Source organism: Mustela putorius, unplaced genomic scaffold (assembly GCF_011764305.1).
Source record: "Mustela putorius furo isolate JIRA1106 unplaced genomic scaffold, ASM1176430v1.1 tig00000281_pilon_pilon_pilon, whole genome shotgun sequence".
NCBI lineage: Eukaryota > Metazoa > Chordata > Mammalia > Carnivora > Mustelidae > Mustela > Mustela putorius.
In genome coordinates this window covers 9,222,364-9,236,554 of record NW_025421343.1, presented here as the reverse complement: position 1 = coordinate 9,236,554, position 14,191 = coordinate 9,222,364, and the positions used below count along the sequence as shown (strand labels likewise).

The window sequence follows — 14,191 nt, the reverse complement described above, 5'->3', positions numbered from 1 at the left end:
TACTATTTACAGACAGAGTAAATATTAATCCACTGATGCCTTATTTAACCTGTAAAAACCACCATAAGTTCCTCCACTCCTATCCAGAAATGGAGCCTAATCCTCACTCCTTGGGTCAGGCTGACCATGTAATTAGCTTTAGGCAACAGACGACAGCAATTTGCCAGAAGGCGAGACTTGAAGGATATGGGTCACATGGGGTTATGGTCAGCACTCTGGACTCTGAAATGTATTTGCATACTGGGACTTGCTCTTTCTTGCCCCTCTTGGAACCCTGTAGTCACTGCATAACTGCACCTGAGGTAGCCTATTGGAGGACAAAAGGCCGCATGAAAGAGAACTGAGGGGTCCCGGGCTACAGTGAGTGAGTGAGTCAGTCAGTGGGGCCCCAGCCTGCCAACGTTTATGCCTGTGAGTGAAGCCATCCTCGATTGCCTGATTCCCAGCTAATTCTCCATCTGATCACAGACATTTGAGCGAGAACCATCAAGCTGTCCCATACAGATCTCTGGAGCCAACACACAGAACCAGGAACTAAATAAAATCATCATTGGCTTAAGCCAAGCTTTTTGTTTCTTCTTTCTGTTTTTATGCAGCCTCTGAAGCAGGAACAGGTACTTAAAGAAGGGGCAGTAAGAGTTTAAGTCAGAGATGGCTAATACCATCGTGCTAGAGATTCTTTTTCCTTTTTGTCTTCAAAGTGATATAACATTGGTCTTATGTAATATAAATTGAGATAAATAGTTATTGCAATGACATTTGTACTACTTCTCTATTTTTATAATTCAATTTATTTTTTTATTTTACTATGTTAAATACTTCTATTTAGAAGTTAAGTCACTTTGCCCAGGTCGTATCGCTGATAAACGGCAGAATACTTTTCAGCCTGATAGAGCATCAGAAATTCCACGTTTTTTCAGTAAGTTATTCAATGTCTCAGATTGTTCTGCTAAAATGCAAATATAGGACGGCACTCTGAAGGACACGATCTCCAGTCATCACCCTGTTTTATGTTTGAGAAGGTAATACAAGGTCCATCCGCAAAGGAACAATCTTAACACTGATGTGAGATGCCAGTGACAAACCCTCTTGGGAGAGGGATACGCTCCATGCCAGCCGGTCATTGACACAGTCCCTAGACAGACAGCACCAGGGCTGTACTTTTCCTTTGCAGGTTTACTGATCGTTGGGGTCTCTCCCTTAGCGTCAGTAATCCTTGACCATCTGCACTCCTCTCAAAACCTGTCAATGTCAGCCATATTTTTTCCTTTTTCACAGCCACGTGAAATCCATATTAATGACACTGTCATGGCTATGCCTATATATTAAAGGCTGGTCACTACAGACTATACAGCATTTCTCAATTTTTTTTAAACTATCTCACCTACTGAGGCAATTTCTACCTCTTCTGCTCCCTCTCATCCTTTCATGTCAAGAACACTATTTTAAAAGAAGCTTTGCCAACAGGTATTTCACAAGCTGAATACAGTCTGCAATATCACTTGCTTACTAATATAATCTGATTTTTAAAAATTAGAATTTGATAGCCTTTAAGCAAAACGTACACTTCCCAGAGAGCCTGGGCCCTGCCATTCCCTGTCATCCAGTTGCTTCCCACATCCACACTGTCTTACTAGACGGCAAAGAACTTCTGATGGTGCACCAGCTAAAGGCTAGTCTCCCTGCCTGGGGATTTGCACCTACCACCACCGTTCTAACCACCATGTACCTTCCAGAGATGCCTCAGTCTCTATGCCTAGCTATAACCTCTATTTCCACTTTCAACTGCTTACTCTTAGCTGCAGATGTTAGTTTGCTTCCACATCCTACTCTTCCTTGCTTTCCATGTACCCTAGATTAGCCCATTCTATTGAAATCATCTTAAATTAATTTTCGGAAAAAGTACTATTTACACGATTGCCAATCCCACTACAAAACTATTACTGTACTTGGCCTGCGCCATCCATTTCTAAGGTTAATAGAGTAAGTCCCGCTTGGGCTGACAGTATCTCATTTGGGCAGATGTGGTAGCCTCCCAACTGTTCTTCTTCCTTCCAGGACCCATTTCCCTGCCCTACACATTCAAGGCCGTCATTTATTGTCCCCACATCCTGGAAATTGGAATCCAGGTTGAAAGTTTTCCCAGTTCTAGCTCTAAGCTAACATTCCAGTCTCATCTCTCTTCATACATGTGTTCCCGATACCCTATGCATTTCAGAAGCCTTTGTGGTTTTTTTCACAGGTTTTGGCTCCTAACTGGAGTGGCCTCCACCCTTCCATCTGGTCAGCTCCTCCTCCTTTTCTCCTGGCTCCTCTGGCTGATCTTGCTCAACTAGCTGGAGAAATCTCTCCAACCACCACTCTTATTTACATCTCTGCCACAGCACGAATCAAATTGCTTTGCTACCCATCACCTGCAATCCAGATCTGAGAACACTGGAGGCAGGGACTACCTTTTATCGAATTCTTTATCTCATCAGCTAAACCTCCATTTGACTTAAAAGAAAAACAAATAAGAACAGCAATAGACATTTATGTTAAATAATTAAAAGGCACTCTCAAGGTGTCTGTGGGGGATTAAGAAGTAGTTCCAGAGAATGGGAGATGATTTAAATAAAGACATAAATGCATCCAACTGAGCAGGTAAATTTACCACAGAAAGCTCATTGCTTATGGATGGTGGGGGACTTCCTACACAAAAGAGATCTTTGTAAGAATGCCATGTATAAATGGCATTAATAAATCTGTGTGAATTCAATACCAAAATTGGGTTATTATTTTGTGCCTACATGTCAGTATACTTAGAAGCTATTTATATTAGCTCAGATTTCATTGACTATAGATTAGGCAAGAATTCGAACCAGCTAATAAACTATTCACCAAGAATCTCTATGAACACAGAACTGTGCCAGCCTACATTCATCAAGAGAGTTTGCATGTGTATCAGTGGTAGGTGGCTATTCCTCTGCTCTTTATGTATGGTCTCTCATATCTGATCTTCTTCTGTACTTTTGGAGGTAGATATTAAAGGGTCGTAAGAGCAGGAACATAACAAGTCTGCTCTTAGGAATTTTTGTTGTGTCTGCTAGGGCAAAATTAGTGACATCTGGAAAATTCTATAAAACAAGATAATTAAATGTCAAGATATATCAGAGACAGAACTTACTACAGTATTAAACTGGTTTCATTATTTGTAACCAGGATGAGGAGGTAAACCTTGCTAATATCAAGCAGAAGAACTGTGTTGTTTAGCTATCTTCATAAATTCTGGGACCTGGGGTGGGGGTGGGGGACAAGTTGTCGCACCAGTGTCCTACTTTAGGGCTTGAAATCCAAACCTTAGAATCACTCTGGTAGGGTGAGAGCCAAGTTAGAGTCAGATGTTCCCATGGACTGCAATTAAATAGATGTTTCCAAAGCTGTCCTAACACATTCGTTTGGTGTTAATAGGTGTCCTAAATAATAGGGTGAAATCAAGAAAAACAAGATATCCTGTGACTGAAATCAAAAGTGTGTTCTGAGTCTCATAGAACAGAGCAGAGTCTGGTTCATTTAAAACAACAACAACAACAAAAAAAAAAAAAAACATTTAAACATTCTTATCCCAACAGAGGACTTTAAGTAACACTGCAGTAAGCTATTTTCAGACATTAAAACCTTTATGAAAATTATTTGGCTGGACGGCTACTTAATAAGATGTGAGAATGAAATGCTCATGAACTCCCAAAAGGAATGCTGGAGCCTGCAAAGCCCAACCCTCCATCTGAAGTGGGAATGGACTCTATGGGAAGGAGTGGAGAAACCAGAATAGGGAGGAATGATAGTTCCAAGACAGGGAGAACATTCAGATAGTCATCTCAATCAGTGCCTGCGTGAGACAAAGGAGAGAGGACGAAAAGATGTTTCTGTTTGTGGTATGGTAGAGTTTCTCAAGGAGAAGAGAAAGCAGTGAAAGAGCTATTGAGGATGAAATGTGTACAACCTTTCCAGGAGACAATTTGGTACTACCTATGGGAAGTCTTTTAAAAGTCCCCACTCTTTGAATGTTAATTTTAGAATTAAAATTTAAGGCCACAGTTGTCCAAACAAGCAGAGGACTATGTCCTAGTTCGTTCAGGCTGCTATATAACAAACTACCTCAGACTGGGTGGCTTACACAATGAACATTTATTTCTCACAGTTTAAAGGTTTAGAAGTCTAAAATCAAGGTGCATGCAGATTCGGTTTCTGGGGAGAGCCTGCTTCCTAGTTCATAGATAATCTTCTTGCTGTCCTCACATGGCAGAAGAGGCCAAAGAACTCTTTGGGGTCTCTTTGATCAGGGTTCTAATTCTATTCATGAGGGCTCCATCCTCCTGATCTAGTGTCCCTGCCAGTCCCTACCTCCAAATAGCATTACCCTGGGACTGGGTTTTCAGCGTATGAATTTTAGGGGGATATAAGGATTCAATCTATTGTAGTATATGTATAAGCATGTTCATCAGGGCTATTTTATAATAGCTAAGAGACAAAACCAAGTAATTGGTAAACAAGAGGGGATGGATAAGAGAAATAAAATAGAATATTTTATAGCACTGAAGATGATTCTATTGATTTGTATTCTTAATGTGAAAAATAACACAATGAGGAAAACAGTTACAAAGGAATATGAGTAATGTTACCAGATTATTAGAAAATATATGCAAAATAGACAAATTCATACACCAAACTTAATAGTTGATTTCTGGATATTGAAATATACGTGAAAATTTTCATTTTAATTTTCAGTTTTTCTCGTGTATTTTTTTTTAACTTTTATTTTTCTATAATGAAAAGGTAAAACTAAAATGTCCATGAGAAATATATGCAGATTGGCAGTGACAGGAATACTGAAGAGGAAGGTGGAAGATGCCTAAAGCTAGCACATACAAGGGTTCTGTTCTTCCTGCTGTAACGATGATAAAACCAAACCTTATTAAGAACCTACCAAGTACCAGGTTACTATGATAGACACAGACTTTGCATTCTCTTTGTCTGAAATCTAATCAGAGAGAGAACAAGATTCAGAAGGGGGTTTTTGTCTAAATTCTACCAACAGTCATGGGCAATTAACATAACTGACCCTTCAATTCCGCAATTATAACACTAGGAAATTGGTGACCCCTGGGTTCCTTTTTCAGGTTAGACTTTGTCAATGCTTCAACAGAATCCTTCTCAAAATTTAACTTTAACCTAGGGCTAATGGTAAAATGCAGATGTGATTCTGTGGGTCTCAGAAGACACCTGATTCCATCTGTTTAACATACTTTAAGACTGTGAGTCCCAGGCATACACTTTTGAGTTGCAAGATACTAATACACACCATCTCACTGAATTTCCCCATGACTCTTTTAAAATAGCCATACTCAGTCCTATTTTACTGATAATCGAGTGACCAGTATGGGATCAAATGGATACAAAATGGCAAAGAAGGGACCCCAGTCAAGATCTTTTTACTGTAGTCTCCAAGACCTTTAACATCGCATTTAGTGCTAAAATACTAGAAATTACTGCCACACTCCTACAAAGGGAACAGCACCAGGCATAGGCTTGGTAAAGACAAGATGCTAATAGAGCTCAGAAGAATGAAAGATCGCTTTATGGGGAGATCTGTTAAGAACTCATAAAGGAAATTTCATATCAACCTTGAAGATGGCTAGAATGAAGGTAGGCAGAGACTGAGAAAGGATACAACAGTTAGGTATAATATGACAAATCAGAACATATGGCAATGCAGAGGGAATCTACAGAGAAGGGCCCCACATAACAGAACAGCCTCTTGAAATAAGGCAGATCTCAGAGACTGAAACAATATAGCAAACTCAAACTTTCAGTATGGCATTGGAAGCCCTTTACCGACCTTCTTCTTCCCAGCGCAGAGGTTCCACTTGTCCCTGTTTACCTTCTTCCCCACCCCATGAAGAAATGGAGCTACTCAAAAAGTTTTAAGCATTCCCATTCCCATATTTGTACTTAATGCCTTTATGATGCCCACACCTCCTGTCAGTGCACCTGTATCTTGAGTCCATAAACTCAATCAAAACTCATGAGCTTTACTTCCATCAATGAAAACTTTAAACATGGTCCCATTGGATCTCTCAGTTATTCTCATTTGTATGTTTTTGAGACATATACTCTCAGGCAGTGGGCAATATATAAATATTATTGGCAAAGTCCCTCAGTGTCTGCTTCTCTTTCCTACCTAAAGTTCCTGGAAGGAAGCACTGAGTCACTGCATTTCTTGGGTTCACCTCCATTATTCCCATCATGCACTGAACATGGCAGGTACTTCCCCACTGCTATCTGTACTACTACCTAGTTTTAAGAGGAGGACAAAGTTTGGTAAGAAAATAAAAAAATTGGCCTCCCCTCTTTAATTTGTTTCTCCTAAGTAGAACTCCTGAGAGAAGACTTAGGGCCCTCACCTTTGGCCTCATGTGCATCTTCAGAGGCATTCAGTAAAATGCCAGCTGTATGCTGTGTGTCCACAGAAACAACAGAGTTAATTCTCTCCTTTTGAAATTGTGACTCCCACCCTCCTCCCCTTCCTCTAAATGTTTCCTTTTAAAGAAAGCCATGGTTCACTGCTACTGAAAATTAAAGACAACAGCATAAAGATCAAGGTCCAAGCTGGTGCCGGCAATGACAGAACATTAAAATCACCACTCAAATTTCTCTTTCCTTGAACACTGCCAAAGACTGCTAATGGAAAGCCAATCCCCAGAACACCTGTTCATTTCAGATGTTCTTCACTTGCACCTCTTGGTTCACGCACTATTTTGACTACAAGAAACAAATTGGAGGTGATCTCCAGTTGAGATAAAATGGGAAAGACATATCCCTTAAAAATTGTATGTGATTACCCCCTACCCTGCTCCTCACCACCCCCCATCACAGCATGAAGTATCAAGAAAAAGCGGAGGGCTTATTATGCAAAGGTTCATTTTTAAGGCTTAGAAGAGGAGAAATTAATCACCTTTTCCTCCTCCAAGCTATACTCTGCCCTTTCCAGCTGTCTCAAGCTTGTTCTTCTACCTTCTCTTAATTCCAGATTGCATTTTGGCAGTCAGAGTGGACCCCAGAGTTCCTTCCATTTTCTGAAACGATATTTTCAAGATTTTCTTCCTTTCTGACTTCAGTTCCCAATCACACGTTGGCGTGATGGCTTGGGGGTGGTTTTCTGGATGTCTGACTACTGTACTCTGGTGGCTCAGCAAGACAGGGATAAGCTCATTCCCCATATGAAAGTGGAAAATGTTAAGGGTGTTTTTGGAGCATGTAAAGTACCTCTGATCTGCAATCAACACTGAAGGAGTCAAATTTTGTCAGCAGGAACCTGTGGTTCGCCCAGAAGAAGAGACTGACCAAGTACATGCAACAGCCACATTATACCCTGAATGAGATGTTCTCACAAGACAGGTAAGGAGAGAGAAAAGATCAAACTTGAGGAAAGAGAGAACTTCAGGGGATTTCTTTTCATTTTTACTTGTTAGTGTGTTGGACCCTGAGAAGCATGAAATTAAAACTCGCAAAAAACAGCCTATATCAACTTGCTGTGGTGACTCAAAAGTTGTCGTTTCTCAACTCAACTTTGCTGAAACACTTGATTCATGTTGTTCTTATTTAACCTAATTTGCATTGATTTAATCAGTGCTGGTATGCTTTAAATACATAATAAATTGGGATTCTGCAACTTAGATGACTTAGAATAGCTAAATTTCAATAAAGCTCATTTCAATCTGTTAATGTATACAGTTCTGCCAAAGGGTTTAAAAGCGTAGAAAAGATGCAAACTTGCCACATTAGAGGTGGGAAAGGTTTAAAGATACCATCCAGATGAAATGATTTGCAGGATAATAATGTGAAAAGCATATATATATGTATATATATATAATACACACACACACACACACACACATATATCTTAATTACAACCTAGACACATCTTCTACATTTTGAATAGCATACTTAGAAGAAAACTCACATATAAATGCAGTGAATTTAATTTTATTCTCTTTCCTCCTTGCCAACACTCAACTCTCTTCTGCCTCTCTGTACCAGCTCTACAAATCAAGTGACATCCAAAGTGGGACCTCTTCTTGCCCATTTGGCAGGCTCCATCATCACTTTGCCAAGCTGTCTGCATTAGGAGGATTTTCTTCCTAGCAGCCCTGGGGATTGGGTGGTTTAGACTCACAGTGCTTGCTGAATGGTTGGCCAATGTTTACTCCTGCCTGCCCCCGCCTCCCCCACCACCCTTTAGAGTTTATGGCTCAATCAGCCAGCCTGCTGTCAGGAATAATTGTGTTGGCAAAGGTGAAAACACTTGATGGTGAAATTGTTTGTCTGCTCAAGTGTTCCGCAGCATCTTGCAGGTGCCAGGATGAAAACTGCAGGTGCCCAGTCCAGAGTCAGGTAGGTGGCTAGAGTGACAGAGAGGCAACCATCAAGAATGGCAAGGGAAGAACACCACTTAGGTGTGGGACAGCAAAAAATCCATCTGTGGGGTAGCGAGCTGTAAGACCTTGAGTAACAGCCTGATATCTCTCTGTCTCAGTTTCATCATGTGCAAAATTAAGGGACTTGATTTTCTTTTCTTTTCTTTTTGTTCAAAGATTTTACTTATTTGACAGAGATCACAAGTAGGCAGAGAGAGAGTGGGGAAGCAGGCTCCCCACTGAGCAGAAAGCCCAATATGGGGCTCGATCCCAGGACCCTGAGATCATGACCTGAGCCAAAGGCAGAGGCTTAACCCACTGAGCCACCCAGGAACCCCAAGGGGCCTGATTTTCTAACATCTCTTCTAAGTCCCAAGATGACATATGATGTCCAGGACATCTTGGATTTGTTTTCCTTCCAATTAAATAACACATCTTGGAGATAAATAACCAGGGCAGAGCTCAGATGAATAAAAAATGTAATATTCATGCCCCTGTTCATAGGACTTTTCCTGAAAAGTACCACCAGTCTTTGATTACTTTGACTTGACTGGCTGGTGCCTTCAGCTTGGATGCTAAGTAAGAACCAACGCAGTTACTTGTCCAAAGTCAATCCAGCCTGGGAGCTTTGGTAACCTACCACCTTCTTATCAAAGTCAGTACCACTATAGATACCCACTGACTTTCAATCCCTGAGAAGCAGAGATGATGGGAATTCAAAGAGAGGAGCTGGAGATTCACAAGGATTCCCCCATCATATCCTTGATTATCTCTGTCAAACGCTAGGCTTACCCACACTCACTTCCAGAAGGGTTTCCTTTCCCTCTGCCATCTCTGAGGATTTTTTTTTTTTTTAAACAAATGATCAACAGGTTCCTGACAATAGCCATACAGATCCTCTCCAAGCCTTTTGGTTGGAACAAGAGAGAGAGCGAGCTCATTATAAGAACCCCATCTACAGATGATTCTGAATGGAAATAATCAGGCAAAGAATTCTCTTCACACTTAGAAGGCACAATTTAGCAACAGTCTCTAAGTTTAATTAGGATTATGTGTATGGGGGGGTAGGTTTCATTATGGTTTAAACTACTCTTTCTCTACTTATTCTCTAGCATTTTCTCCTAGAGGGTACCCCAGGGTGCTGTAATCACCATGTGCAGCATGTTGGGGTCAGCCCTCCTGGGTGTCATACAGCAGAATCTTTCTTTAATCCACCTGGGACCTTACAGACATCTAAGGGGAATGATTAAGTCCCCGAAGGCTCTCAGGCAGGACTCCCTGTACACAGACATACGGTTCTGCCACACTGGGTCTCATACCACCAAACCGGGATGCTTTCCAAACCCACTGGATTTAGAAACCATTTCCCCATCTACCACTAAAAAGGGCTGGCTGACTGCAGAACTCCAGTGCCTGTAAGGAAAGGGGAAACGGAAAAAAAAAAAAAATCTTAGCCAAGCCCCCACAATCACTGCTTTACTCTATCTTCTCTCAAGTTGCTTTTCTAAAGCAAAGGACCAAATGTTGATTTCTCTACAGATTCCTACGTGTCTCTTATACGTAGACAGCTTTAAAGGGGGGAAGGGGGAAACATCCTCAAAAGGAAAGGGGGAGAGAACAGAATCTTTCAGTTTCCTGCTTGGAAATATCATGTCGTTGATGATGCTACCCCACATCTACATCCCCTCTCCCCCCCTTTTTTTGATATATGGACAAAAAAGCTGAAAGTGTTTTCCGTTTCATCAAAGAACATATATTACTTTAGTGGCTCGGTAAAATGTTGGTTTTATGCCCACCCCTTTTCAATCTGCCCATGTCTGAGGTGCTCCGGGAAGACGCACAATCGTGAGCAGCTTACGACACTCAGTGAGCAGTAGGTGCCTGTGCAAGCTCGCGCCGCACACAGCCTGGCGGAGGGAAGGAGCCCGGGCGCCGCTCCCCGCTCCCCGCGCCGCCGCCCGCGCCGCCCGCCGCCCGCACCTCCCCGCCGCCCGAAAAGCATGAGCGAGCGGGCTCTCCGCAGCCGCCCCGGGCGCGAATGGCAGGCGGTCTCCGCGGAGTAAAAGGTGGCTCCGGTCAGTGGTCCTTTCCAATGACGGACATTAACCAGACTGCCAAATCCAGGGGAGTCGTGAGCCCCGAGTTTGGAGTTTTTTTTTTTTTTTCCCCCCACAACGTCACAGTCCGAACTGCAGAGGGAAAGGACAGCAGCAGGAAGGCGAAGCCCAGCGCCGGCACGTAGTTGGGAAACTTGCGGGTCCTAGAAGTCGCCTCCCCGCCTCGCCAGCCGCCCTTGCAGCCCAGAGCCGAGCAGCAAAGTGAGACATTGTGCGCCTGCCAGATCCGCCGGCCGCGGACCGGGGCTGCCTCGGAAACACAGAGGGGTCTTCTCTCGCCCTGCATATAATTAGCCTGCACACAAAGGGAGCAGCTGAATGGAGGTTGTCACTCTCTGGAAAAGGGTGGGTAAGACACTTTTTAATTAAATTCTTTCCCGAAGATTTTTTTTTTCCTCCCTTTTCTTTGCTGCAGCATCTAACATGGACCAAATCACCATCTCTTTGATCTTTCCGTGGCTGTGAACTTTCTATGCTGCCCAGCTTTCTGCATGCTTAGAGGTGAACGTGTGGCTTTGGGGAGGGGGGGTCCTTCTTTATTTCAATATATTTATTTGATTTTGCCCTTTTCTCCCCCTCCCCTGCTCCCCCTCCCTTGGAATAAAATATGATGTAGATTTCTGACCGAGCGCTTCCAATGGACATTCTCCAGCCTCTCTGGAAAGATTCTCGCTAATGGATTTCCTGCTGCTCGGTCTCTGTCTATACTGGCTGCTGAGGAGGCCCTCGGGGGTGGTCTTGTGTCTGCTGGGGGCCTGCTTTCAGATGCTGCCCGCCGCCCCCAGCGGGTGCCCGCAGCTGTGCCGGTGCGAGGGGCGGCTGCTGTACTGCGAGGCGCTCAACCTCACCGAGGCGCCCCACAACCTGTCCGGCCTGCTGGGCTTGTCCCTGCGCTACAACAGCCTCTCGGAGCTGCGCGCCGGCCAGTTCACGGGGTTAATGCAGCTCACGTGGCTCTATCTGGATCACAATCACATCTGCTCGGTGCAGGGGGACGCCTTTCAGAAACTGCGCCGAGTTAAGGAACTCACACTGAGTTCCAACCAGATCACCCAACTGGCCAACACCACCTTCCGGCCCATGCCCAACCTGCGCAGCGTGGACCTCTCGTACAACAAGCTGCAGGCGCTGGCGCCCGACCTCTTCCACGGGCTGCGGAAGCTCACCACGCTGCACATGCGGTCCAACGCTATCCAGTTCGTGCCGGTACGCATCTTCCAGGACTGCCGCAGCCTCAAGTTTCTTGACATCGGATACAATCAGCTCAAGAGTCTGGCGCGCAACTCTTTCGCCGGCTTGTTCAAGCTTACCGAGCTGCACCTGGAGCACAACGACTTGGTCAAGGTGAACTTCGCCCACTTCCCACGCCTCATCTCCCTGCACTCCCTCTGCCTGAAGAGGAACAAGGTGGCCATTGTGGTTAGCTCGCTGGACTGGGTTTGGAACCTGGAGAAAATGGACCTGTCTGGCAACGAGATCGAGTACATGGAGCCCCATGTGTTCGAGACCGTGCCGCACCTGCAGTCTCTGCAGCTGGACTCCAACCGCCTCACCTACATCGAGCCCCGGATCCTCAACTCCTGGAAATCGCTGACAAGCATCACTTTGGCCGGGAACCTATGGGACTGTGGGCGCAACGTGTGCGCCCTGGCCTCATGGCTCAGCAGCTTCCAGGGGCGCTACGATGGCAACTTACAGTGCGCCAGCCCGGAGTACGCGCAGGGCGAGGACGTCCTAGACGCCGTGTACGCCTTCCACCTGTGCGAGGATGCCGAGCCCACCAGCGGCCACCTGCTCTCAGCCGTCACCAACCACAGTGACCTGGGGCTCCTGGCCAGCCCGGCCACCACACTCGCTGACGGAAGGGAGGGGCAGCTCGACGGCACGGACGAGCCGGCTACGGTGGGTCTCCCCGGCGGCGAGCATGCCGAGAACGCTGTGCAGATACACAAGGTGGTCACAGGCACCATGGCCCTCATCTTCTCCTTCCTCATCGTGGTCCTGGTGCTCTATGTCTCCTGGAAGTGTTTCCCAGCCAGCCTCAGGCAGCTCAGACAGTGCTTTGTCACGCAGCGCAGGAAGCAAAAGCAGAAACAGACCATGCATCAGATGGCTGCCATGTCTGCCCAGGAATACTACGTTGATTACAAACCGAACCACATTGAGGGAGCCCTGGTGATCATCAACGAGTACGGATCCTGTACCTGCCACCAGCAGCCCGCAAGGGAATGCGAGGTGTGATTGTCCCAGTGGCTCTCAACCCGTGCGCTACCAAATACGCCTGGACAGCTGGGGCAGCCGGCCAGCGCCAGGCTGGGGTCTCCTTGTCTGTGCTCTGATATGCTCCTTGACTGAAACTGTAAGGGGATATCTCCCAGAGACTTGACATTTTAGCTTTATTGTGTCTTAAAAACAAAAAAACTAAATAAAACACAACAAAAACCCCACCCCACAACCTTCAGGACAGTCTATCTTAAATTTCATATGAGAACTCCTTCCTTCCTTTGAAGATCTGTCCATATTCAGGAATCTGAGAGTGTAAAAAGGTACCAATCATTGATTTTTTTTTTTTGTAAACTAAAATGTTTAAAATAAAATAGCATTTACAGTTTTTACAGACTGGTGTAACCTAAATGAATTGTTGCTAAAAGAGAAGCAACAGTTAAAACGTCCTTCCCTGTGTGTGTGTGTATGGGGGGGGGCGGTGGAGGGTGCATTGGCTAGAGGGAAAATCCAGAAATTCAGGAGCCTAGTAGACTCAATTTGAAATATTAAGAAGGACAAATACAGCTCATGAGGTTGATTTATCCCCACATGACTAAAGACTGGAGGGGGAAAAAGCAAGACCTTTCGTATTATTTTTAGGGGAGTGCGGTGCAGTCACAGTAACGCAAGTGAAAGTGGAACTGAGGACTGAGCATCACTGCCTAGCCTTGAAGGCAGGGATCATTACAAATAGCTTTTAAAAGGCAGTGTCAGATTGTTTGTCCTATGAACAAGAAACATTTTTGCACTTAATATAACAACCATCTTTCAAATCAATTCAAAGTCTCACCCCCAAATGTCACTGGTTCATAATTCTCTTATGCCTCTGATTCACCAGAGTGGTAGCATTTGTGCCCTTTTCTGTCCTCTCCCAAGCGAAAGACAGACCCTCAGCTCCTGTTCAGCAAGATCTGACTGAGGGGAGGAAGAGGAATAAGACAGAATCCAAATGCTGGCAGATGAAAGCTGTGCTTTCTGGAGCACACTGCTAAGACTGCAGCAAGCTTAGGCTCTCAGTAGTGACAGCACACTCCTAGTTACTTTGGGGAACAGTGAGAAAAATCCTCTGGCTGAATGCCTACTGGGTAACTAGCAGGAGACTTTAGGGGCAGACTTGGTAGAGAAGCAATGGGGGTCGGGTGGGATAGGGGTAAGATCACCATTGACCCTGTGTTCAAATATTATGGAGACGGGAGTAATTTGTTAGCCTGGAACAGAAAAGCTGCCTCTGTTCAGATTGCCCTTTTGTGTAATGCCTGCTTTCCCTGAGCTCTTTTACTTTTCTCTGTGTTGGGATCAATGACTGCTTCTTCCCCACCCCTTCACCGGTTTCCAGGTCCATCATTGAGATTT

At 44.6% G+C, this 14,191-nt stretch overlaps 2 protein-coding genes across 8 annotated transcripts in view; one reads left to right on the top strand and one right to left on the bottom strand.

The window, feature by feature from the left end:
* The window catches only part of CTNNA2 (catenin alpha 2), a 1,140,635-nt gene that overhangs the window by 369,024 nt on the left and 757,420 nt on the right, over positions 1-14,191 (bottom strand). The gene's annotated exons all lie outside the window — the stretch shown is intronic.
* LRRTM1 (leucine rich repeat transmembrane neuronal 1) lies at positions 10,289-13,148 on the top strand. Of its 2 annotated transcripts, none has more exons than XM_004742294.3 (2): positions 10,289-10,922; positions 11,190-13,148. In XM_004742294.3, exon 2 carries the CDS (start codon positions 11,249-11,251, stop codon positions 12,812-12,814), a length of 1,566 nt encoding a protein of 521 aa, XP_004742351.1. In that variant the 5' UTR covers positions 10,289-10,922; positions 11,190-11,248; the 3' UTR covers positions 12,815-13,148. The 2 variants fall into 2 exon arrangements, with proteins under 2 accessions (XP_004742351.1, XP_004742350.1); XM_004742293.3 differs by having other exon boundaries at positions 10,290-10,918.